This window comes from Gallinula chloropus (genome assembly GCF_964237585.1).
Source record: "Gallinula chloropus genome assembly, chromosome: 5".
Lineage (NCBI taxonomy): Eukaryota > Metazoa > Chordata > Aves > Gruiformes > Rallidae > Gallinula > Gallinula chloropus.
The window spans coordinates 58763093-58775166 of NC_140090.1; the positions used below are offsets into that span (position 1 = coordinate 58763093).

General features: G+C 37.1%; 1 protein-coding gene across 1 annotated transcript in view; it reads right to left on the reverse strand.

Moving 5' to 3' along the window:
* The window catches only part of KAT6B (lysine acetyltransferase 6B), a gene marked incomplete at its 5' end in the record, with an annotated part of 104880 nt that overhangs the window by 19991 nt on the left and 72815 nt on the right, over window positions 1-12074 (reverse strand). The window contains 2 exon segments of the mRNA XM_084264759.1: window positions 9185-9278; window positions 11736-11897. Of these exon segments, the coding sequence (XP_084120885.1) occupies window positions 9185-9278; window positions 11736-11897 (256 nt within the window).

The window sequence follows — 12074 nt, forward strand, 5'->3', positions numbered from 1 at the left end:
AGGCTGTGCCTAATATAACAAGTAAACTGAATGTGACCAGAACATTTACATGGCACTGAGGCCAACCAGATGGCATCCATACCATTAACATAATTCTACCAGATTCATAGCTCAGGAAAATTATCACACTGGGAAAGTGACAGATGCCCTGGATCAGAACTGTATCGGGGATGGTTTTAGCAGTTTTAGAGTAGATCCCCAAGTTCCAGAGCCCAAGAGCTTTTCCTATAATTGTTTTATTCATACCTACAGAAGAGAGCCACAAGATAGTGTGTACAAAATACTACAAAAGAATATGAACACAAGCAAAATGGGGAGTTCCGAGAAGTCAAAAGGCACATCTAGGAAATCACTGCAAATGCTCTATTTGCTCAGGTAAGTGGTTACAACATACATTCTCCATAAGACAAGATACAAGATGCAAACCACGTTTGTCTTATGTGAGCAGCAAAATGCCATTGCCCTTCATTTGCTCTACTAAGGCATGCTGTAGAACAAGGAATTAACCAAGTAATATTTAAGAAATAACCACAAATTAAGGAGGCTATAAGGGAATCTCATGATGATATCTGATTAGCCAGAAGATACAGAAACGGTGTGATTAAAAATGCACATTATCTACCAAGCACTGAATACAAAATTCCACCTATTATAACACACTGCAAAGAGCTAAGTCTAAGACATGTCGATCTACTAAATATCTACTGTTACTCAAAACAGCACTAAACAAGCGAAAATAAGTAATTTCATTGAGGTGTCAAACTGTACCTCAACAACAGGGCAACAAGCTACTAAATACCCACTTTGTCCTCTGACTTGTTGCAGCAGAACTATACTCTGCAATCAAAGGTAGAATTTCCTGGTCATTAAAGATGCACTACTTAATTAAACTCTGTTTTCAGCCACCAGGCTTCAGCAGATGGCTTCCACTGTTCACTAATGCCCTATAAAGACAGCTTTGTCCAACAAACATTTGTTTTCATTGTTACCATCTTTGGTCTTGCCTTTTAGCTGTTTTCAATGCTATCTGAAATAAAGATGCTCTTCAGTTAAAACAGTCTTAGCTTCTGTATCTGAAGTGACATGCCCGACTTCTTTTGCAGTTCTGATAAATGCACAGTGTCTTGAAGCTATATAAAAGCAATGCCAAGAAACCCCAAGAGGCTGATTTTCTTGGAATAATCTTAAGTCAACAAAGCTTGATTCAGAATCCATCTTTATTCCCCCCTCATCTAAATCTCAGCTTGACAGAATGTTCCTTATTAGTTATTTAGGAGAGGCCAAACTCATGCCTTCAGGTCACCAACATAATCAATCATCAAGAAAAGAATATAAAATAAGCAGCAGCATTCGAGCTCCCTCACTAGGGAGCTCCTTCACAAGTCACACAGGCACCTTCAACCACATTTTAAAGAGGGGGGAAAAAAAAGAAAAAAGGCAAAAAAAAGGCAGGTAATTCAACCTTTCATTTGGACACAATACTTCTGTAAACACACCAACAAAAATGAACTGAAGATTGCCACAGTGTTCTGTATTGGAGTACACAAGTAAGTCAGTCAATAATAAACCCTCCCCCCAAACAACAGAATGATTACGTATGGGCCACCGCAGGTAATAAATGACACAGGCCTATTTTATACAGATCCTTAAATCTGCGGTGTTGACTTCAGAGTATAGTTTGAGAATATATTTTCCAATAAATCCCATTGAAAAAAAAAAAAAATCCTGTTCCTCTCCACCCTCAGTCGTTCATTCTCATCCTCCATTGTTCACAACACTCACAGCAGTAAAAACCAGTTCTTCCAGGATTGTAAAGTGAGAAAGATAATGCTGACACGCTCTTGGTCCCACTTCAACCCCATCTCAATTCTGTTTACAGAGCACAGCAGAGTTTAACTGTAAACAATTTTTTTTTTTTTTTTTTTTTAAAGGTGTGTCTATTCCTAGATAGTATTTCTGCTATATTTCAGTATTTGTTACAGCAAACGGTAAAGCATCCTAGCACCAGACTTCGGAAAAGAACAGTGTAATGGGTACGTACAGAAAGTTCAGCATTCCACAAACACCCTAAATTTTCAAATTGTATCTGTACTTCATATCCACATTTGATTAAAGTACTTACACATTAAAAAAAAAAAATTCTTGCAGTGTTTTTTTTAAAAAAAATTCCGGCTAACACATTATTATCCATGATCAGATTAAGGAACTTAGACTATCAATTCTATATAAACATATACTAAAGAAGTAGAGCCAACCACCCACAGCCCACTCTGTCTTGGACCCAGGTGTGAAAGAGTATCAGAAGTGGCTTCCAGCAGTTCCACGAGCATGCCAAAATTTACATGCCACACATGTGAACACACTTACTCTGATCTCTCAAAATAGATGTCCTCCATTACACCACCCACCTTTACCTTTTCCTTTTGACAGTCTGCTTTGTTTTCCAGAACTTAATAAATTAAGTAGTCAGGTCAATATCTGTGTCTTGTTTTCAGCTGAATACAGTCTCACATCAGTTACTTCCCTCCAACCTGTTACTACAAGGCAGGTCTGGCACAGCTACTTACCACAATACAAGCTATGGCTACACAGCAAGGAAATCATGTGAATTCATCATAAGAAAGAAAATGGCACATCCTTTTATTACTTCTGCCCTCTTTACCCTTTTAGTGCTTCTGTTAATAGTCATTGTTTCTGTGTCCAAATATTCTTAAAAGAAGGAACACCATTTCCATACTGTAACAGCCTTGCTTATTTGCCTCATTCTAGCTTCATCCCGAAAAAATGAAAAACCTTCAAGTAAAGAAAATTTGTCACTTTTTCCAAAGCTTTTCCTTTACTGACATAATTTCTCAGACCCAGCATTAAAAAACCTCTCAGTCTGCATTTTTACCCAATCCCACCATTTAATTCCAATACTTTTATCGCATTTTAAAAAACTGCATCTTCAAAACAGGGATGACATTTGAGAAAATGTCAGCATCATATATCAGCCATATGTTGCCCTAATGACAGGCCATGCTTTAGTCCATTACTAGTTTCAAGTTCTGTTCAACTTGATTTTTTTTTGGATGACTGCACAATATGGTGCCTCACAATCAGCCATTGCTCTTCAGGTTTCTGGAGGAGTAACCTAATTTGCTGTTAAAGCAGAAAATCTACAAGCGTTACAGCAGGAACCAGAGATCAGTATTATGAAATCAATCTTTTGGCACAGCAACTTTTCCCAACTTCCTTAATATACTAAAGCACCACAAAGCCAGTGAGGAAGGTGAGCTAGAAAAGCTTGCTGTCCAAACTGCAACTAGCCAAGGAAAGCTCAACTCTGACTCCGTCTGAAGATACTGCAAAAACTCAACACATGGTAATGGACACAATTGAGAAAACTAGTCCAAAAAGCATCTAAAATACAATTTCTTATTTTCAAACAAAAATACTCGTTTGTATCACAAGACACAGCTTTTAAAGTATTGGAGCCATGAGGAAGTTAGAAATATCTAGTTGAGCCTAGAAGAGATGCTGCGTGAATTGAGCACATTCAGAAGTAAGCAGTTTTATTTTTGAACTATATTCATGTTTATCCTTCAGGCTTAGCAGAAACCAAACCTCTTGCTTTTCACAGAAAAAAAAATATTTTACAGGCTAGACCAGCTCTTCACCAAACTTGTAGGGAGAACAAAATTGCCCTAAAGACCAGAAGAAAAATCTCATTCTCTTTACAGTCATCTTAAACTGTGTTTGAAGATTATCCTACTTTATTGCAAGGAGTTTTTTTTATAATTTCCAAATGGTCTCAGAACTGCTCACAATAAGGAATAAAATCATTGTCCCCACTCTCATCAACACAAGTTTACATTACTTAGTTACTTGTCAATGCTTGTGGGACAACATTTCTGCCTAAAGGAATCCACAAAGCTTACCACTTCTGCATGACTGAGCCCTAAGCAATGATCTACATTTCCATAGTGTGGAAGATCTGAAACAAGTGCAAACTGAAAAGAATTTATGATCGAACATTACAAAAGGTATCCATCCTTTTTGTGCCTATTCACTGCCCCATCCTGATTCCTTTCTTCTCAGTGAAGATGTATATACTATCATTACAAACGCCTTGAGGACATCTGTCCTCGTTCCCCACCATTTAGACCAGAACATAATTCAGCTTTGCAAACAAAGTCCCTAAACAGTTGCACGGGAACAAGCAATTGCAGGAATGTGCAGTAGAGAAGACAGGACTAGAACGGAGATCAATGAAAGACGCTGTAGTTCCAGATCTTTAGTCACGCTGTAAACACCAACCAAATCCTGGCCTTCGATGAGCCATTTCCTACTGAGAAGCAATGTAGGCTACTAATGTTGCCACTAACCTAATTGACTTCCAGCAAAAGTGGCACACTCAGCAATTTAGAAACATCGGTAAGGGTACTGACCTCCTTTGTCAATTGCTCTGATGCTTACTCATGAAAAGTATTTAGGAGAAAAGACATAACTTTCCATTAACAACTTATTTTCCCTTTACTTGTAGGGCCTTTTTCTGTTCCTTTCATCCTTTAGAACCTTGCTTCCCTAGCGTTACACTTTAGCTTTTGCACCGGTGCTGGTACTCTTCTGCTTCTGCAAATCCGAACTTGAAGATTTAGCCACTTGTTCAATTGGAACAAGAAAATAAAAATACTTGACCAAGAAACAAGTAACAGATTTTGGCAAATGAATAAACAAGGACAGTTAACAGAGCCACTTTTTGTACACCAGAATACAATTCAAGTGATAAAAATTGTTTCTTCCACTGCCATACCATAATTGTCTGCCTCTACTCATGACCTCCTCACAAAAAACCTGAGCTATGCATCCCAATAAGCAATCTGGGCTTAGTTCAAGCTCATGGAAAACCAAAGAGAAGCCATTAAAAATTGCACACAGTAAATGATACAACAGGTCAAAAAGTCAGCACTGACTTTCCTAAGCATACAGGCAAGCGAAACATAAAAACCACACAAAGAACATATGTAGCCCAAATAGAAAATACTGCAGTAATCCATTCTAGTAATATTGAACCCTGTGTTAGATACACCAAATAAAGAAACACTAGGGTTTTTTGTGCACAGCAGCCTTATGAATAGAAACAGAAAGCACATGAAGATTCTAGGTTTTGAGAGCTCAAATCAAGAACAAGAACAACTTCTTGTAAAGAGAAGCTGCTCAAGTTTATAAAATAGAACTGCACGGAGAGGAGCAAATACAACACTGTAGCTTCAGGGGTCCCACTGTCAAAACAGCAGCAGCAACGCAGGCTGAACCGACAGCAAATGTATAAAGATTTGTATAATCCTAGTCAGAGGAATTGTAGCTGTGCATCACCACACATGTGCTTACACGTGGACACAAAATGAGAAAAAATAGAATGGGATGTTATGCAGTAAAAGCCTGTTCTCTGGTTTATTTCTGGATCGTTTTAACTTGGAGTCCACTTGCTGAAAGTTTACTTTACAGCCAATACAAAAGATGCATGCAGAAGTTAATTATTCTACCTCTAGTACAACCCTTCAATCACAATCCAGTCAGACTCACAGAATACAAGAACAAAGAAATTAACGCAAACCAAAAGGTCCAAACCCAAGAATTCTGTCAAGAGTTATCAGTCCTGTAAAAGGCAGGAAGGAATAAATGTATCAAGCAAACAGAGACCCCTATTCATCTGCAGGAACTGCTTTTGTATATATAGATACACTCATGAGTAATAATAGGTTCCCCATATGAAAAGTCAACAGACTGTTAAAAAACAATACTTAAAGTATACTCAGTGTAAACAAAATGAAAACTTCATCTAAACCACTCTGTCTTCAGTATAACATGTTTCTAGAAAATAAAAAAGGTTAAACTGATTTTATCTTAAAGTGAATTACTGGGTGCAAATTTACAAATGAACTATTTCGCTGTTGAATAAACATTTAAAATTAAACTTTTTTTCCCTGTTTCTAACAGCCCAAAGTTAATAAACCCACCTCCCCCTCTCCCCAAAACAAGGAAAAAAAATCATCTTAACAGGCTTCAAAATACAGAACAGATACAGAGACATATATCGTGTTTTTAAAAACAGTTCTACTTAAATGACCAGTGACATGCAGAAATCTACACACAAAATTTTTGCTGAAGATGACCAGCCATTTTACAACATGTTTTCTTCTCATGGAAGTTAAGGTACTCTTCCTAAAAATGCTTGGTTTTCCACGTGAGATACAAACATGCCTTACACAAAGCTTTGTGTTGGTGTCTACAGAGTAAGATATAACAGTATTATCAGATTATATTTGAAATACATATAAGTTTAACTGTAGTTAGCAAAAAGTAAAAAAAAAAATTATCAATGGTCAGAAAACGTACCTGTTTTTTGTGTCACAAAATAAAATATTTCATTTTTCCTTACAGGTTATAAGACAACCACAGACTCATCCTGTACAGATTAAATTAGTTCAAGATAAAAGAATGCATCACAATCAAGAAATGCATTTCACTTACCAAAAAAGCAGCAAAATCTTTACCACAAACTACATTTTCACACGACTGCTGATAAAGCAGAAGTTGCTTAGTGGATTAAGGCTGCATTCTTTCCAGCCTTTCTAATTGTGAAGTGTCTCCATATACACAAAGTAATGTGAGCAGCCAACTGTCTGCATATGGTTCTTGAGACCTCCACTTTTGTGGTTTGTAGCTATCACTTTCTGAAAGTTACTTGCTCTGTTACATTTTTATTATTTTAGTCTAAAACTTGTTCTGGTTACTGTTATAAAAAACAAGTACCAGTGACTGCTTCCCAGAACAGAGCAGTTTAGATGCATTACTTGCATGAAAAATTAAGTCCTAACATTCAGAGTATAAAATGTATCTTCCAATAGCTTTATGAGACTATGACAATCTAGATAGGGGAGGAGGTGTGTGTTGGGGGGGAGATGGTTTAAACTGTGATAAACTTGCCCTGTTCAAGTTTAGAGTAACAACTTGGGTTTTACTACATCTCATTTCTCAGGCTAGTTAGCCAACTTATTCTCAGGAAACCACAAGTGAACAGAAAGGGTAAAGTACAAAGATGATGGTAGTCAGTCAACTACAGTAGTATATGAGGTAGAAACACAAATAGAATTTCAAGAAAAAAAAATTAAGTAATTTTTACTGTTTTTTAATGTGAGGACAGATTTTGGAGTCTCAACCAAGGAAAACTAACCTTGAAGCTTGCTTTACCTTCCTTTCTACAAGTAGGCAAAACCAGTCACAAGCTACTCTCCCTACCTTTAATTTAATTGGGAACTCACTCTTGCTAGAGAGCCAGACTTTCTCAGTGATCTCTTGGTACTTCATTCAGCTGGAAACAGAGTGTCTCATTCCCAATTAAGGGAAACTATGTCCATAAAACAAAGGGAAGACCCCTTGGAAAAGTTCTGAAGGACGGACTGCATGCTCTCAAAGTGGGCAGCCTGTTAACTACAGCAGAAGCTAAAGCTAGTCTCTGAACTATGCCCAGGATGTACAGACCTGCAGCCTACACCTGTGATACGAGCACATCTACAAAGAGGAAAGGCCTAAGAATAACACCAGATAGCCTTCAAGTTAAGGATACCATTACGTCATGTTGCACGTTACCACAGAAATCCTAATGATTCAAGCCATTTCATGTGTTTCCAGATTTTTCCAGAAGGGTAAGAGGGATGGAAAGCCCTACTGACTTTTTCCCAGATTAAGCAGCATACGGCAAAGTAACAGAGCACTAATCCAGAGAGACACAGCATATCCACATCCAGACCTTCTGTGGAATCCACAGGTTTCATTATTGTGTCATCAGTTTTGCAGACATAACTGTCAGAAACTCAAACAACGTAATGTTTGTCAAGTGTTTTTTTTTTGAAAGACACAATAGAATATAAACCAAAGAAAAAGCCTGGAAGTACTTACCATTTGTGCCCATTAAGAGTTCCCCATCTCCTTTTGCAAGAAGATATCCTAATCCTAAACCAGGGGTAATTTCTACCTAGGTAAGTTTAAAGTTCACTCCACAGTTTCAGAAATAAGCAGCATTTCTCACTGCCTTTCCTAAAAGGTTGCAGAAGGCACACAATGGAACAGATGTTGTGTTCCGCTCCAGTGATGGCTACATTTCAATGGTGTATTAATTCGTCCAGAACCATCCTTACCTAACTCACAGGGGTATAGTGAAGACTGTTTATAAAGCCATACAATGATGAGGCACACTAAGTATCTTTATGAATGCCAATATAGTCATGCTGGGTAGAAAACTACAAGACACAGAACTTTAAACTCTACAGTTACAAATTATTGTCTTTGTCCTGCTGTTATACTGCCATGTATTTTTATTTGCATTTTAATGTTCTTCCATACACCCTCAGGGCAGGAATCCTATTATCTTAACTATACTGTCATGTAACTCTACAGTGCTTTAAAAAGTAGTAGTGAAAACTAAATGTATACAATACACACTGATTCCTTATCACACGCTCTCTAAATTACTATAGAAATTCAGATTCAGTAGGTCTGAGGACACTTAGCCAAGAAGTTTGTTTAGACAATTTTATTTGGAGTTTCATTGCAGGTTAAATATTTGGGGAATAACATATCTGTATTTAAACAAGTGTACCCAAAGCTTTCTAACAGGTCTGACAACTCAGCAAAATAAAGCAGCAAGTACATACACAACCATGGGCACCTACACTTTTTTGGGTAACAGTTTCCACTAAAGAAACACATTCCTTCTATGCAGCAATTCTTCAGCTAAACCAGTTCTTTAGCTAAAATATGATGTATGTTAGAAATGTTAGAATGTAGAGAATGCCTTGGACTAACACCTTCTTAGCTTTAATCACAAATAATTGCTTCTTCTTATACTAATGAGCAAGGCAAAATGGAAAGTAATTTAGACAATTAATTCAGGGTAATAGCTTTGTGAGCTAATATTACTGCTGAGAGATTCATTCTCAATTTCCTCGAGTACAATAACAGAGCAGCAGTAAGTTTTTCACTTCAGGGAGCTTTTCTATCCTATGTAAATATAAACAGAAATCCTATTATCTATTGATAAAAAAACCAAAGCAAGTTAAATAAAGTTTCATATGTTACAATTTCTTGTAACAGCCATCAGCTCCCTGGATCACAAGTGTAAGTAAAACACTTCACTTACTGAAATCAATGAGAAACCTTCCAAATCCTTGCCTTTGGTATTGGGGCATGATCATTATGCAGGAGACATTGTATTTCTGCTGGCAAAGCTTTTCCTGTGGGAAGGAGAAACAGATCAAGTATGTCAAAGCACTGCTGAAGTGGGCAATTGCCTGCACCTGCTGCTGTCCTTGTAAAATATCCCAATAAGTTGAACAGATGCACAGGGTCAGTACCAAAGTCAAATAATTCCCTGTTAATATTTAATTACAAGATGAATGTATCAAACATACTCTTTTATTACTCAACTACTCAGCATCTTAAAAATCAAATACATTGTCTAAACAGCATAATGAAGTATAAGTGATGTAAAGGAGAAGAACAGGAGGAAGAGGGAAATAATTTTCATGCTTCATTGGCCAGTCTTTTCAAGGATATAAAAGTGGAAAATAATATCCATACACATGGTCAAGTTGTAATTTGTGCAAGTACTACAATAAGTACCTGCTGGTTTCCATCTTTGTCTTCTTTCTCTGAATAAATACAGGGTTGGGGTGGAAGGAAGTAACATCATACCCTGAGAGCTAAGCAGTCTTATTTGAAGCATACTAACTGTTTCAAAACTGAATGCTTCTCACCTGAATCCAAATTAATGCTCAGAAACCAGAGCTCTTTCTGAGAGAATGAAGTCATATACAGGCAACGGAGGCAAATATTACACTGATTACGACAACACAAGGAAGAATCAAACTAGGAAGGGGTTTAACAATGTAAGGTTATAGGTTTCAGATTTATTGATAAAAAGGAAGAGCCTTGAAGCCTTTTCACCTTTAACACACTATACATACATTTAAAAAAAAAAATCACAAAAAATTAGCACTAAGTAGTTTTGAAGATCAAATAAATCAACTGAATATATCCATGCCAGCATAACTGGCAAGAAGCTGTGGCAAGCACATGGATAGTTTAAGAGACCACCTATCATTTCAGCCTCCAAACAAGATGACACGAGACCAGCAATGACACTGACACAATCACATGCCAGTAATCCTGGATTCCCAACAATTCTGCAGCTGTGAGATCAGATATGCACACTGTATTCTGTAACGTTTCTTACTTTCTATGGTGTGGTGCAGTATTTTCTCTGTATGGGCATCTCCAGCTCTCAAGACTGCTGCTAGTACACATTTCACCTCCTGTCAATGTATTTGTATTTGGAGAAGAAAAGCCAGAGCATCTGTGCCAGGAAGCACACCCATGCACACATATGTGTGCTGTGGGTTTGTTGTTTTGTTTTTTTTTTTTCAGGGGTGGGTGGGGACAGCACACATACAATTCAGTGTATAATTTTAGAACCAGTAGAATTTAAGATTAAGGTTTTTTTCTAGATTTTGTTAGCTAAAACATTCATGATCATCATATGTGACAGACTGGCCAAAAGCAACAGGGGTAAAGCAAAGGGAAAAAAATGCATCCTGAAAGAAGGAAGAAATATTAAGAGAGACTCATCTTACCACCTGCAGTATCATGAATATATCTACCAGAAATACTTGCCTGTATCTGAGTTGACATGTTTATATGTCACAAGAACATCTGACTTACAAGACACAATGCAAATTGTGCCTATGCATCTCACTGTTACTTTAATTCCAGCAGTACCCACATCTCACAAGGAACTGGTCAGACCCCAGGAGACCACTATAATGTGTGTGTACTCTACACGACTTTTTTTTTTTTTAAATCCCTCAAAGTAATATATTCACACAAATCACTTCCTATAGAAAGGAATTTATATATGGAGAGAGGTTGTGATACTAGGGGAACATAGTACTGAATTTCTAAGTAATTGCATCAGTTCCTCGCAAATGGAAGCTCTTCCTGTTGCAGACACATCTAATTATACCTCACTATTATTTTTGGCCATCTTTGTCACAACAGTCCACATAAGTTTTTTTCTATATAGCAGCCAAACATTGCTTTTAAATTCAAAGCAAAACCACCAGCAATAAAAGACATACACTCTAAAGAAGGCATCCACCATAAAGTTAGGCACTGTATTCTTACACTCAGGGCAATGAGAAACTGCATTAGATGTGTCCGTGCATAAGAGATGAATGCAGCTGGCCATTTATGGCTAAATAGCCAGCTTGAAGTGCTAGCAGTAAAACCATGAAAACACATCAGGATTTCAAATACCTAGCACTTTTACAAGTTAGACTTGCAAAAATGATAGGGAGAGGAGAAAGATTAATTTTTCAATTGAAACCACAACACATTCTGAAAAAACAGAACAAAACATAACCCACAAACAACAAAACCAAAATTAACACCGAAAAACCCCCAACTTAAACAACAAAAAACCCCTCAATGCATGTGGCTGAATGCGCATAATTTCACAATTTGCATCAGTCTTCAAAACAGGAAAGTATGAGTATTTGAGACAGCAGACATTGTATTTTGCATGTATGGAGATTTCAGACTTCTGAATTGTTTTTCTTCACTGCTGGCACAAAGAGAGGTAAGTCACAAATATTTAAGAAAAAAAAAAAAAGGAACAAACCACAATTTTTTACCTTAGAGAAATATCCAACTAAGTGGCATCCTTTCTCATCATTTTTTGTAAGGACATAGAAGAGGAATGGTTCAACATCATAATACAAGGTTTTGTGGTCCAGAAAGAGCTTAGCTAGCAAACAAAGATTCTGACAATAAATTTTGCTCACATTTCCATCAACCTAGAAAGCAAGACAGACACAGTTATTTTCAATGCCACCAAGACGTTAGGACAAAACAACTATTTGAATCACTCATATCCTAGAAGGAAACTTGAACAAGATGGTGCTACAGAAAAGAAACAAAAAAAAAACCCAAGCACAATAAAAGTTGAGAAGAGAAATGCCCCAGGTTGTTAA